This window comes from Hyperolius riggenbachi, chromosome 9, assembly GCF_040937935.1.
Source record: "Hyperolius riggenbachi isolate aHypRig1 chromosome 9, aHypRig1.pri, whole genome shotgun sequence".
Taxonomy (NCBI): Eukaryota; Metazoa; Chordata; class Amphibia; order Anura; family Hyperoliidae; genus Hyperolius; species Hyperolius riggenbachi.
Genome location: NC_090654.1, coordinates 6401502 through 6416011, shown reverse-complemented (window position 1 = coordinate 6416011; position 14510 = coordinate 6401502). Strand labels below are relative to the sequence as shown.

Below are 14510 nucleotides of genomic sequence, written 5' to 3'. Positions count from 1 at the left end.
CAGTATCCCCTGTGTAATAATACTGTGCTGCTGAGTATGCTAGCACATCACACTCTGGCCTGCTGATACAGTATCCCCTGTGTAATAATACTGTGCTGCTGAGTATGCTAGCACGCCACACTCTGGCCTGCTGATACAGTATCTCCTGTGTAATAATACTGTGCTGCTGAGTATGCTAGCACGCCACACTCTGGCCTGCTGATACAGTATCTCCTGTGTAATAATACTGTGCTGCTGAGTATGCTAGCACACCACACTCTGGCCTCCTGATACAGTATCTCCTGTGTAATAATACTGTGCTGCTGAGTATGCTAGCACACCACACTCTGGCCTGCTGATACAGTATCCCCTGTGTAATAATACTGTGCTGCTGAGTATGCTAGCACACCACACTCTGGCCTGCTGATACAGTATCCCCTGTGTAATAATACTGTGCTGCTGAGTATGCTAGCACATCACACTCTGGCCTGCTGATACAGTATCTCCTGTGTAATAATACTGTGCTGCTGAGTATGCTAGCACACCACACTCTGGCCTGCTGATACAGTATCTCCTGTGTAATAATACTGTGCTGCTGAGTATGCTAGCACATCACACTCTGGCCTGCTGATACAGTATCTCCTGTGTAATAATACTGTGCTGCTGAGTATGCTAGCACACCACACTCTGGCCTGCTGATACAGTATCTCCTGTGTAATAATACTGTGCTGCTGAGTATGCTAGCACATCACACTCTGGCCTGCTGATACAGTATCCCCTGTGTAATAATACTGTGCTGCTGAGTATGCTAGCACATCACACTCTGGCCTGCTGATACAGTATCCCCTGTGTAATAATACTGTGCTGCTGAGTATGCTAGCACATCACACTCTGGCCTGCTGATACAGTATCTCCTGTGTAATAATACTGTGCTGCTGAGTATGCTAGCACATCACACTCTGGCCTGCTGATACAGTATCTCCTGTGTAATAATACTGTGCTGCTGAGTATGCTAGCACACCACACTCTGGCCTGCTGATACAGTATCCCCTGTGTAATAATACTGTGCTGCTGAGTATGCTAGCACACCACACTGTGGCCTGCTGATACAGTATCTCCTGTGTAATAATACTGTGCTGCTGAGTATGCTAGCACATCACACTCTGGCCTGCTGATACAGTATCTCCTGTGTAATAATACTGTGCTGCTGAGTATACTAGCACACCACACTCTGGCTTTGCATTGCCAGCTGCTGGATTAAGGCCAAGGACACAGTATCTTGTACTCAGAGTGATTAGTGATCCTGTGTATGGGAATGGCTGATCGGTGTAGTGTAGCCATCAGACTGACCACATGCTCAGGATTAATCATTTACCAGCGTCTATACACCCATAACCCAGCTCCACCCATAACCCAGCTCCACCCATAACCTGGCTCCACCCATAACCCGGCTCCACCCATAACCCAGCTCCACCCATAACCCGGCTCCACCCATAACCCAGCTCCTCCTGTACAAATCAATAGTTTGTTTACATGCAGCTGAGGGAACTGTAGCAGAGTCATTGTTTACATGCAGCTGAGGGAACTGTAGCACAGTCATTGTTTACATGCAGCTGAGGGAACTGTAGCAGAGTCATTGTTTACATGCAGCTGAGGAACCTGTAGCACAGTCATTGTTTACATGCAGCTGAAGGAACTGTAGCACAGTCATTGTTTACATGCATCTGAGGGAACTGTAGCACAGTCATTGTTTACATGCAGCTGAGGGAACTGTGGCAGAGTCATTGTTTACATGCAGCTGAGGGAACTGTGGCAGAGTCATTGTTTACATGCAGCTGAGGGAACTGTGGCAGAGTCATTGTTTACATGCAGCTGAGGGAACTGTAGCAGGGTCATTGTTTACATGCAGCTGAGAGAACTGTAGCAGAGTCATTGTTTACATGCAGCTGAGGGAACTGTAGCACAGTCATTGTTTACATGCAGCTGAAGGAACTGTAGCACAGTCATTGTTTACATGCATCTGAGGGAACTGTAGCACGGTCATTGTTTACATGCAGCTGAGGGAACTGTGGCAGAGTCATTGTTTACATGCAGCTGAGGGAACTGTAGCAGGGTCATTGTTTACATGCAGCTGAGAGAACTGTAGCACAGTCATTGTTTACATGCAGCTGAGGGAACTGTAGCACAGTCATTGTTTACATGCAGCTGAGGGAACTGTAGCAGAGTCATTGTTTACATGCAGCTGAGGGAACTGTGGCAGGGTCATTGTTTACATGCAGCTGAGGGAACTGTAGCAGGGTCATTGTTTACATGCAGCTGAGAGAACTGTAGCAGAGTCATTGTTTACATGCAGCTTAGGGGACTGTAGCACAGTCATTGTTTACATGCAGCTGAGGGGACTGTGGCAGAGTCATTGTTTACATGCAGCTGAGAGAACTGTGGCAGAGTCATTGTTTACATGCAGCTGAGAGAACTGTAGCAGGGTCATTTTTTACATGCAGCTGAGAGAACTGTAGCAGGGTCATTGTTTACATGCAGCTGAGGGGACTGTAGCAGGGTCATTGTTTACATGCATCTGAGAGAACTGTAGCAGAGTCATTGTTTACATGCAGCTGAGGGAACTGTGGCAGAGTCATTGTTTACATGCAGCTGAGAGAACTGTAGCAGAGTCATTGTTTACATGCAGCTGAAGGAACTGTAGCACAGTCATTGTTTACATGCAGCTGAGAGAACTGTAGCAGAGTCATTGTTTACATGCAGCTGAGGGAACTGTAGCACAGTCATTGTTTACATGCAGCTGAAGGAACTGTAGCACAGTCATTGTTTACATGCAGCTGAGGGAACTGTGGCAGAGTCATTGTTTACATGCAGCTGAGGGACCTGTAGCACAGTCATTGTTTACATGCAGCTGAGGGAACTGTAGCAGAGTCATTGTTTACATGCAGCTGAGGGAACTGTAGCAGAGTCATTGTTTACATGCAGCTGAGGGAACTGTAGCAGAGTCATTGTTTACATGCAGCTGAGGGAACTGTAGCAGAGTCATTGTTTACATGCAGCTGAGGGAACTGTAGCAGAGTCATTGTTTACATGCAGCTGAGAGAACTGTAGCAGAGTCATTGTTTACATGCAGCTGAGGGAACTGTAGCACAGTCATTGTTTACATGCAGCTGAAGGAACTGTGGCACAGTCATTGTTTACATGCATCTGAGGGAACTGTAGCACGGTCATTGTTTACATGCAGCTGAGGGAACTGTGGCAGAGTCATTGTTTACATGCAGCTGAGGGAACTATGGCAGAGTCATTGTTTACATGCAGCTGAGGGAGCTGTAGCAGGGTCATTGTTTACATGCAGCTGAGAGAACTGTAGCACAGTTATTGTTTACATGCAGCTGAGGGAACTGTAGCACAGTCATTGTTTACATGCAGCTGAGGGAACTGTGGCAGAGTCATTGTTTACATGCAGCTGAGGGAACTGTAGCAGAGTCATTGTTTACATGCAGCTGAGGGAACTGTAGCAGAGTCATTGTTTACATGCAGCTGAGGGAACTGTAGCAGAGTCATTGTTTACATGCAGCTGAGGGAACTGTAGCAGGGTCATTGTTTACATGCAGCTGAGGGACCTGTAGCACAGTCATTGTTTACATGCAGCTGAGGGACCTGTAGCAGGGTAATTGTTTACATGCAGCTGAGAGGCCTGTAGCAGAGTCATTGTTTACATGCAGCTGAGAGAACTGTAGCAGAGTCATTGTTTACATGCAGCTGAGGGACCTGTAGCAGGGTCATTGTTTACATGCAGCTGAGGGACCTGTAGCAGGGTCATTGTTTACATGCAGCTGAGAGAACTGTAGCAGAGTCATTGTTTACATGCAGCTGAGGGAACTGTAGCAGAGTCATTGTTTACATGCAGCTGAGGGAACTGTAGCACGGTCATTGTTTACATGCAGCTGAGGGAACTGTAGCACAGTCATTGTTTACATGCAGCTGAGGGAACTGTAGCACAGTCATTGTTTACATGCAGCTGAGGGAACTGTAGCACAGTCATTGTTTACATGCAGCTGAGGGACCTGTAGCAGAGTCATTGTTTACATGCAGCTGAGGGAACTGTAGCAGAGTCATTGTTTACATGCAGCTGAGGGAACTGTAGCAGAGTCATTGTTTACATGCAGCTGAGGGAACTGTAGCAGAGTCATTGTTTACATGCAGCTGAGGGAACTGTAGCAGAGTCATTGTTTACATGCAGCTGAGGGAACTGTAGCAGAGTCATTGTTTACATGCAGCTGAGGGACCTGTAGCAGAGTCATTGTTTACATGCAGCTGAGGGAACTGTAGCAGAGTCATTGTTTACATGCAGCTGAGGGAACTGTAGCAGAGTCATTGTTTACATGCAGCTGAGGGAACTGTAGCAGAGTCATTGTTTACATGCAGCTGAGGGAACTGTAGCAGAGTCATTGTTTACATGCAGCTGAGGGAACTGTAGCAGAGTCATTGTTTACATGCAGCTGAGGGAACTGTAGCAGAGTCATTGTTTACATGCAGCTGAGGGAACTGTAGCACAGTCATTGTTAACATGCAGCTGAGGTAACTGTAGCACGGTCATTGTTTACATGCAGCTGAGGGAACTGTAGCACAGTCATTGTTTACATGCAGCTGAGGGACCTGTAGCAGGGTCATTGTTTACATGCAGCTGAGGGACCTGTTGCAGAGTCATTGTTTACATGCAGCTGAGGGACCTGTAGCAAAGTCATTGTTTACATGCAGCTGAGGGACCTGTAGCAGGGTCATTGTTTACATGCAGCTGAGGGAACTGTAGCACAGTCATTGTTTACATGCAGCTGAGGGACCTGTAGCAGGGTCATTGTTTACATGCAGCTGAGGGACCTGTTGCAGAGTCATTGTTTACATGCAGCTGAGGGACCTGTAGCAGAGTCATTGTTTACATGCAGCTGAGGGACCTGTAGCAGAGTCATTGTTTACATGCAGCTGAGGAACCTGTAGCAGAGTCATTGTTTACATGCAGCTGAGGGGACTGCAGCAGAGTCATTGTTTTTACATGCAGCTGAGGGGACTGTAGCAGAGTCATTGTTTACATGCAGCTGAGGGAACTGTAGCAGAGTCATTGTTTACATGCAGCTGAGAGAACTGTAGCAGAGTCATTGTTTACATGCAGTACAGAGTAGCAAGACATCTCATGGGGACCCAGAACCACTAGGAGAATATAAGGGGTTATAAGAGACCAAAAAGAGAACTGTGACAGGGTCATTGTTTACATGTAGCCAGGAGAGCTGTGACTCATTGTTTACATGTAGCGAGAGAGATACCGCTGCAAGACAGTGTTTCCATCTTCCTGCCACTTCTGCCAATTCTTAGCATCTTATTGGCCTTCTCTAACATCACCTTATCTGGCTATACCCCGGCTCATTACTGCCCCTTGTGGCCCCCATGTTATGACCTGTAGGGCTGAGATTAGCTCATTACTGCCCCTTGTGGCCCCCATGTTATGACCTGTAGGGCTGAGATTAGCTCATTACTGCCCCTTGTGGCCCCCATGTTATGACTTGTAGGGCTGAGATTGGCTCATTACTGCCCCTTGTGGCCCCCATGTTATGACCTGTAGGGCTGAGATTGGCTCATTACTGCCCCTTGTGGCCCCCATGTTATGACCTGTAGGGCTGAGATTGGCTCATTACTGCCCCTTGTGGCCCCCATGTTATGACCTGTAGGGCTGAGATTGGCTCATTACTGCCCCTTGTGGCCCCCATGTTATGACCTGTAGAGCTGAGATTGGCACAATTGTAGTGAATGGGGTGAAAGAGACCAGTCTCTGAACTCGCTGCTAGCCTGAATCGCTGTCTGGTATTTACATCCAATAACAAAAGCCTCAAACTGTTCTCAACTTTAATCTCATAGTACTGTACGTATGTGGAAATACTGCGCATGATTACAGAATTATACAACAAATGTGTTAGTCAGATAGGAAGAGCCTTGCTAACATTGATATGCATTTTGTGGGCTAACACAGACTTCTTCAGGCAGCAGGGAAGCCGTATAGAAAACACAACTTCTGGTAAATATACTGATGTATACTCACCTTCATTGTTATGTAGAAATCATATCTGACAATGATAGAGGAGTCCAGCAACAAAGCCTGGACTGAATGTAGGCTGCCCCCTAGAGGTGAGGAAAGATTAGGCGGGAAACTTGCCGTTGTTTGCCCACCGGAGACACCACAGCCGGAGCGGTGTAATGACAACAGACTTGTCGAGAAGGCCGTGTGTCTGTGGAGGTGCTGCCGGTATACATCTGGTAATATGAAATACGACTGGTGGCATTCGTGGTGCAATAAGATTGTGCAAATTCTGACAGCCAAGTGTGAAAAGATTCTTCCTAAAATCCTCCCCAGGACCTCGAAAATAAACAGTCAAGAAGCACCCCTTAATGAGCGCTGTTAAAAAAGCGCAGGAGATTTGGGCGTAGGCAGCGCCACCATAGGCTGTAATAGGAATTGCAGCTATAACGGCGCTCAGTCAGTAACTTTTGCGCCGCCAGAAGAGGGAGCTCCAATTACTTTTAAACACTAATTCAGCCGCCAGCAATAGCCGGAAGCCGAATTACACCATTTCCCACCATCCACGTGGGCCTGGAGGGGGAATCGGCACTATACTGCCGGAATAAACACCACAAATACTATCGGAGAGGTCCCATACGCAGCGCAAAGCGAGCACACACCACACAATGTCTTATCAATTCAAGAATCACTATCCATCTTTTTGATTGGTCAGATTTTTCTGATGTTAGAATCCATGTATCACACGGCTCAATATTTCCTCAATTATGGAAAAGAAAGCCTGAAAACTCTGAAAATATTAGTTTGGGTCTGCAGGTCAAGAAATCGACAATCTACCTACACCTTTCAATTTTCATAAAAAATCTGCCACTCCCAGTCCACTTTTATTGGGAAAAAAATGGGAAATTTCTCAAACAAATTTAATTTTTTTTAAATCTAATTACCATAAAATTGGATTATTTTATTGTAGTGTGTGTGTGGCGGCCTTAAAGAGACTCTGAAGCAAGAATAAATAGCAGGGGCATGTGTGCCCCTGCTAAAACGCCGCTATCCCGCGGCAAAACGGGGGGCCCTTACCCCCCGAAATCCCCTCTGTGCAGCCGGGGATCTCTTCTGGCGCGTATTAGGCGCGTATCTCCGCCTCTCCCCCGCCCCTCTCAGTCTTCCTTCTCTGAGAGGGGCGGGGGAGAGGCGGCGATGCGCCGCTGATAGACGCGACTGGAGGCAGGGCTGCAGCTGTTAGCCCTGCCTCTAGGAGCAGCAAAATCTACGACCAATTTGGTCGTTGATTTTGCGGGGGCGGTGAAGGGACCCGGTTTAGCCGCGGGATAGCTGCGTTTTAGCAGGGGCACACATGCCCCTGCTAACTATGAGACAAGAAGCGAGAATTATTCTCACTTCAGACTCTCTTTAAGGCCTCGTTCACACTGGGTGCGTTGAAAAACGTGTAAAAGCGCATGATAAAAAAACGCATGTGCTTGTGCGTGCTTTATTGTGCGTTTCAGTGTGTTGCGGTGCGCTTTTTTAAAGTATGTTTTGCTTATTGTAGCAGTTGTCAATAAAGCTTTGTTTTCATATGTAAATGTATTTTTTTCAAATGGGGTAAAAAAATGCATATGCGTTAAAAAAAAAAAAAAAAAGAACCCCTTCACTTGCATTGATGTACGTAGTGTTGCATGCATTTACAGCTCGGCGCACAGAAATAAATGCAGCACCACGTTTTTGTAACGCAGCTCAGCACATAGATGTGAACCAGGCACATTACATGGGAAAATCAATACCTTGCTGAACGCACAGGGCAATTCGCTGGGAAAAGCGCACAGAAACGTCCCTGATGTGAACAAGGCCTTGGGGTATACTTATGCTGCTGTGAGACTTGGGCGCAGGATACAGCCGATATACGGCTCACCCTGCTCCTGCGCAAGTCCTGTCGGTGCTAATTACTATTCTGGATTGTATATTGGTCTCCCGGCTGTTATAGCTGAATTCTCCTCTCTCTCTCCCAGGGGGAAGTGTTCCTGAGATCTCTGATAATATTGGTGATTATACCGGCAGTAGTGCTGATTATGTATTGTATATTATATATTGGTCTCCCGGCTGTTATAGCTGAATTCTCCTCTCTCTCCCAGGAGGAAGTGTTCCTGAGATCTCTGATAATATTTGTGGTGATTATACCGGCAGTAGTGCTGATTATGTATTGTATATTATATATTGGTCTCCTGGCTGTTATAGCTGAATTCTCCTCTCTCTCCAGGAGGAAGTGTTCCTGAGATCTCTGATAATATTGGTGATTATACCGGCAGTAGTGCTGATTATGTATTGTATATTATATATTGGTCTCCCGGCTGTTATAGCTGAATTATCCTCTCCCAGGAGGAAGTGTTCCTGAGATCTCTGGTAATATTGGTGATTATACCGGCAGTAGTGCTGATTATGTATTGTATATTATATATTGGTCTCCCGACTGTTATAGCTAAATTCTCCTCTCCCAGGAGGAAGTGTTCCTGAGATCTCTGGTAATATTGGTGATTATACTGGCAGTATAGTGCTGATTATGTATTGTATATTATATATTGGTCTCCCGGCTGTTATAGCTGAATTCTCCTCTCTCTCCAGGAGGAAGTGTTCCTGAGATCTCTGGTAATATTGGTGATTATACCGGCAGTATAGTGCTGATTATGTATTGTATATTATATATTGGTCTCCCGGCTGTTATAGCTGAATTATCCTCTCCCAGGAGGAAGTGTTCCTGAGATCTCTGATAATATTGGTGATTATACCGGCAGTAGTGCTGATTATGTATTGTATATTATATATTGGTCTCCCGGCTGTTATAGCTGAATTCTCCTCTCTCTCCAGGAGGAAGTGTTCCTGAGATCTCTGATAATATTGGTGATTATACCGGCAGTATAGTGCTGATTATGTATTGTATATTATATATTGGTCTTCCGGCTGTTATAGCTGAATTCTCCTCTCTCCAGGGGGAAGTGTTCCTGAGATCTCTGATAATGTGTGGTGATTATACCGGCAGTATAGTGCTGATTATGTATTGTATATTATATACTGGTCTCCCGGCTGTTATAGCTGAATTATCCTCTCCCAGGAGGAAGTGTTCCTGAGATCTCTGGTAATATTGGTGATTATACCGGCAGTATAGTGCTGATTATGTATTGTATATTATATATTGGTCTCCCGGCTGTTATAGCTGAATTCTCCTCTCTCTCCAGGAGGAAGTGTTCCTGAGATCTCTGATAATATTGGTGATTATACCGGCAGTATAGTGCTGATTATGTATTGTATATTATATATTGGTCTCCCGGCTGTTATAGCTGAATTCTCCTCTCCCAGGAGGAAGTGTTCCTGAGATCTCTGATAATATTTGTGGTGATTATACCGGCAGTAGTGCTGGTTATGTATTGTATATTATATATTGGTCTTATGGCTGTTATAGCTGAATTCTCCTCTCTCCCAGGAGGAAGTGTTCCTGAGATCTCTGGTAATATTTGTGGTGATTATACCGGCAGTAGTGCTGATTATGTATTGTATATTATATATTGGTCTTATGGCTGTTATAGCTGAATTCTCCTCTCTCCCAGGAGGAAGTGTTCCTGAGATCTCTGATAATATTGGTGATTATACCGGCAGTAGTGCTGATTATGTATTGTATATTATATACTGGTCTCCCGGCTGTTATAGCTGAATTCTCCTCTCTCTCCCAGGAGGAAGTGTTCCTGAGATCTCTGATAATATTGGTGATTATACCGGCAGTATAGTGCTGATTATGTATTGTATATTATATATTGGTCTCCCGGCTGTTATAGCTGAATTCTCCTCTCTCTCCCAGGAGGAAGTGTTCCTGAGATCTCTGATAATATTGGTGATTATACCGGCAGTATAGTGCTGATTATGTATTGTATATTATATATTGGTCTCCCGGCTGTTATAGCTGAATTCTCCTCTCTCCCAGGGGGAAGTGTTCCTGAGATCTCTGGTAATATTGGTGATTATACCGGCAGTATAGTGCTGATTATGTATTGTATATTATATATTGGTCTCCCGGCTGTTATAGCTGAATTCTCCTCTCTCTCCCAGGAGGAAGTGTTCCTGAGATCTCTGATAATATTGGTGATTATACCGGCAGTATAGTGCTGATTATGTATTGTATATTATATATTGGTCTTCCGGCTGTTATAGCTGAATTCTCCTCTCTCTCCCAGGAGGAAGTGTTCCTGAGATCTCTGGTAATATTGGTGATTATACCGGCAGTATAGTGCTGATTATGTATTGTATATTATATATTGGTCTTCCGGCTGTTATAGCTGAATTCTCCTCTCTCTCTCCCAGGAGGAAGTGTTCCTGAGATCTCTGATAATATTGGTGATTATACCGGCAGTATAGTGCTGATTATGTATTGTATATTATATACTGGTCTCCCGGCTGTTATAGCTGAATTCTCCTCTCTCTCCCAGGAGGAAGTGTTCCTGAGATCTCTGATAATATTGGTGATTATACCGGCAGTAGTGCTGATTATGTATTGTATATTATATATTGGTCTCCCGGCTGTTATAGCTGAATTCTCCTCTCTCCAGGAGGAAGTGTTCCTGAGATCTCTGATAATATTTGTGGTGATTATACCGGCAGTAGTGCTGATTATGTATTGTATATTATATATTGGTCTCCTGGCTGTTATAGCTGAATTCTCCTCTCTCCAGGAGGAAGTGTTCCTGAGATCTCTGATAATATTGGTGATTATACCGGCAGTATAGTGGTGATTATGTATTGTATATTATATACTGGTCTCCCGGCTGTTATAGCTGAATTCTTCTCTCTCTCCCAGGAGGAAGTGTTCCCGTTCCCGGAGATCAGCAATGAGGAACTGGAAGAAATGAACCAGCTGGTTGGCCCCGTGGAGAAGTTCTTCAATGAAGAAGGTAGGACTGGAGCACCACAAGAGTATTTATTGGCTCCGTGACCAAAAGGTGGAAACTGCTCGGAAAATTTGGATTACTTGACTCCTGTTTAACCACTTAAGTACCAGCGGTCTCTTCCCCCTTAAGGACCAGAGACCGCTGGTACACAATACCGATGAATCGCCGCACATACCCGCCACAATCGCTACGCATCGGGAACCTGGGCCACCCACTCTGACGGCAGAGTTCCTGTGAGCCGGTCAGGAGCCGTTTTTTATTGGGTCCTGACCGTGTGATCAATGTGAGCCAATAGGAGTGGCTTACATTGATAGACAGGGTGAGGAGTCAATGAAATGCGCCCGACCTGCACACAGGGCTCTGGCGTCATAGAGACAGGCAGAGCCAGTGAGCTGCAGCGGGGAGATCGTCAGGAGCGACGAAAGCGGCAAGAACGCGCGGCGTTGGTGTATTGAAATCTGCGCCCGCAGCCAGATAGCCATCAAAACAGGGCGAAGATTTTAAGTACTTAAAAAACGAAAACCTTCCTTTAATAGCGGGGGCACTGTGGCCAGCATTGTAATAGTGGGACACTGTGGCCAGCACTGTAATAGCCAGCACTGTAATAGCGGGGTCACTGTGGCTAGCACTGTAATAGCGGGGTCACTGTGGCCAGCACTGTAATAGCGGGGGCACTGTGGCCAGCACTGTAATAGCGGGGGCACTGTGGCCAGCACTGTAATAGCTGGGGCACTGTGGTCAGCACTGTAATAGCGGGGGCACTGTGGCCAGCACTGTAATAGCGGGGGCACTGTGGCCAGCACTGTAATAGCGGGGGCACTGTGGCCAGCACTGTAATAGCGGGGGCACTGTGGCCAGCACTGTAATAGCGGGGGCACTGTGGCCAGCACTGTAATAGCTGGGGCACTGTGGTCAGCACTGTAATAGCGGGGGCACTGTGGCCAGCACTGTAATAGCGGGGGCACTGTGGCCAGCACTGTAATAGCGGGGGCACTGTGGCCAGCACTGTAATAGCGGCGGCACTGTGGCCAGCACTGTAATAGCGGGGGCACTGTGGCCAGCACTGTAATAGCTGGGGCACTGTGGTCAGCACTGTAATAGCGGGGGCACTGTGGCCAGCACTGTAATAGCGGGGGCACTGTGGCCAGCACTGTAATAGCGGGGGAACTGTGGCCAGCACTGTAATAGCGGGGGGACTGTGGCCAGCACTGTAATAGCGGGGGCACTGTGGCCAGCACTGTAATAGCGGGGGAACTGTGGCCAGCACTGTAATAGCGGGGGGACTGTGGCCAGCACTGTAATAGCGGGGGCACTGTGGCCAGCACTGTAATAGCGGGGGAACTGTGGCCAGCACTGTAATAGCGGGGGGACTGTGGCCAGCACTGTAATAGCGGGGGCACTGTGGCCAGCACTGTAATAGCGGGGGCACTGTGGCCAGCACTGTAATAGCGGGGGCACTGTGGCCAGCACTGTAATAGCGGGGGCACTGTGGCCAGCACTGTAATAGCGGTGGGACTGTGGCCAGCACTGTAATAGCGGGGGCACTGTGGTCAGCACTGTAATAGCGGGGTCACTGTGGCCAGCACTGTAATAGCTGGGGCACTGTGGTCAGCACTGCAATAGCGGGGTCACTGTGGCCAGCACTGTAATAGCGGGGTCACTGTGGCCAGCACTGTAATAGCGGGGGCACTGTGGCCAGCACTGTAATAGCGGGGGCACTGTGGCCAGCACTGTAATAGCGGGGGCACTGTGGCCAGCACTGTAATAGCGGGGTCACTGTGGCCAGCACTGTAATAGCGGGGGCACTGTGGCCAGCACTGTAATAGCCAGCACTGTAATAGCGGGGGCACTGTGGCCAGCACTGTAATAGCCAGCACTGTAATAGCGGGGACACTGTGGCCAGCACTGTAATAGCGGGGGCACTGTGGCCAGCACTGTAATAGCCAGCACTGTAATAGCGGGGGCACTGTGGCCAGCACTGTAATAACGGGGGCACTGTGGCCAGCACTGTAATAGCGGGGGCACTGTGGCCAGCACTGTAATAGCGGGGGCACTGTGGCCAGCACTGTAATAGCGGGGGACCTTGTGCTGCAGACTTTGCAGTAGAGCCTTTCTGTGACGGGTGATTGCCGGGCCTTGCAGAGGACCTTGTGCTGCAGACTTTGCAGTAGAGCCTTTCTGTGACGGGTGATTGCCGGGCCTTGCAGAGGACCTTGTGCTGCAGACTTTGCAGTAGAGCCTTTCTGTGACGGGTGATTGCCGGGCCTTGCAGAGGACCTTGTGCTGCAGACTTTGCAGTAGAGCCTTTCTGTGACGGGTGATTGCCGGGCCTTGCAGAGGACCTTGTGCTGCAGACTTTGCAGTAGAGCCTTTCTGTGACGGGTGATTGCCGGGCCTTGCAGAGGACCTTGTGCTGCAGACTTTGCAGTAGAGCCTTTCTGTGACGGGTGATTGCCGGGCCTTGCAGAGGACCTTGTGCTGCAGACTTTGCAGTAGAGCCTTTCTGTGACGGGTGATTGCCGGGCCTTGCAGAGGACCTTGTGCTGCAGACTTTGCAGTATAGCCTTTCTGTGACGGGTGATTGCCGGGCCTTGCAGAGGACCTTGTGCTGCAGACTTTGCAGTAGAGCCTTTCTGTGATGGGTGATTGCCGGGCCTTGCAGAGGATCTTGTGCTGCAGACTTTACAGTAGAGCCTTTCTGTGATGGGTGATTGCCGGGCCTTGCAGAGGACCTTGTGCTGCAGACTTTGCAGTAGAGCCTTTCTGTGACGGGTGATTGCCGGGCCTTGCAGAGGACCTTGTGCTGCAGACTTTGCAGTAGAGCCTTTCTGTGACAGGCGATTGCCGGGCCTTGCAGAGGACCTTGTGCTGCAGACTTTGCAGTAGAGCCTTTCTGTGACGGGTGATTGCCGGGCCTTGCAGAGGACCTTGTGCTGCAGACTTTGCAGTAGAGCCTTTCTGTGACAGGTGATTGCCGGGCCTTGCAGAGGACCTTGTGCTGCAGACTTTGCAGTAGAGCCTTTCTGTGATGGGTGATTGCCGGGCCTTGCAGAGGACCTTGTGCTGCAGACTTTGCAGCAGAGCCTTTCTGTGACAGGTGATTGCCGGGCCTTGCAGAGGACCTTGTGCTGCAGACTTTGCAGTAGAGCCTTTCTGTGACGGGTGATTGCCGGGCCTTGCAGAGGACCTTGTGCTGCAGACTTTGCAGTAGAGCCTTTCTGTGACAGGTGATTGCCGGGCCATGCAGAGGACCTTGTGCTGCAGACTTTGCAGTAGAGCCTTTCTGTGACAGGTGATTGCCGGGCTTTGCAGAGGCTCTTGTGCTGCAGACTTTGCAGTAGAGCCTTTCTGTGACGGGTGATTGCCGGGCCTTGCAGAGGACCTTGTGCTGCAGACTTTGCAGTAGAGCCTTTCTGTGATGGGTGATTGCCGGGCCTTGCAGAGGACCTTGTGCTGCAGACTTTGCAGCAGAGCCTTTCTGTGACAGGCGATTGCCGGGCCTTGCAGAGGACCTTGTGCTGCAGACTTTGCAGTAGAGC

The 14510-nt window shown here is 48.1% G+C and overlaps 1 protein-coding gene across 1 annotated transcript in view; it reads left to right on the top strand.

Annotated features, from left to right (window-relative positions):
- The window catches only part of ACAD9 (acyl-CoA dehydrogenase family member 9), a 105323-nt gene that overhangs the window by 18615 nt on the left and 72198 nt on the right, over positions 1-14510 (top strand). Inside the window, exon 2 of the mRNA XM_068251834.1 lies at positions 10881-10974. Within this exon, the coding sequence (XP_068107935.1) occupies positions 10881-10974 (94 nt within the window). The remainder of the gene's footprint in view (positions 1-10880; positions 10975-14510) is intronic.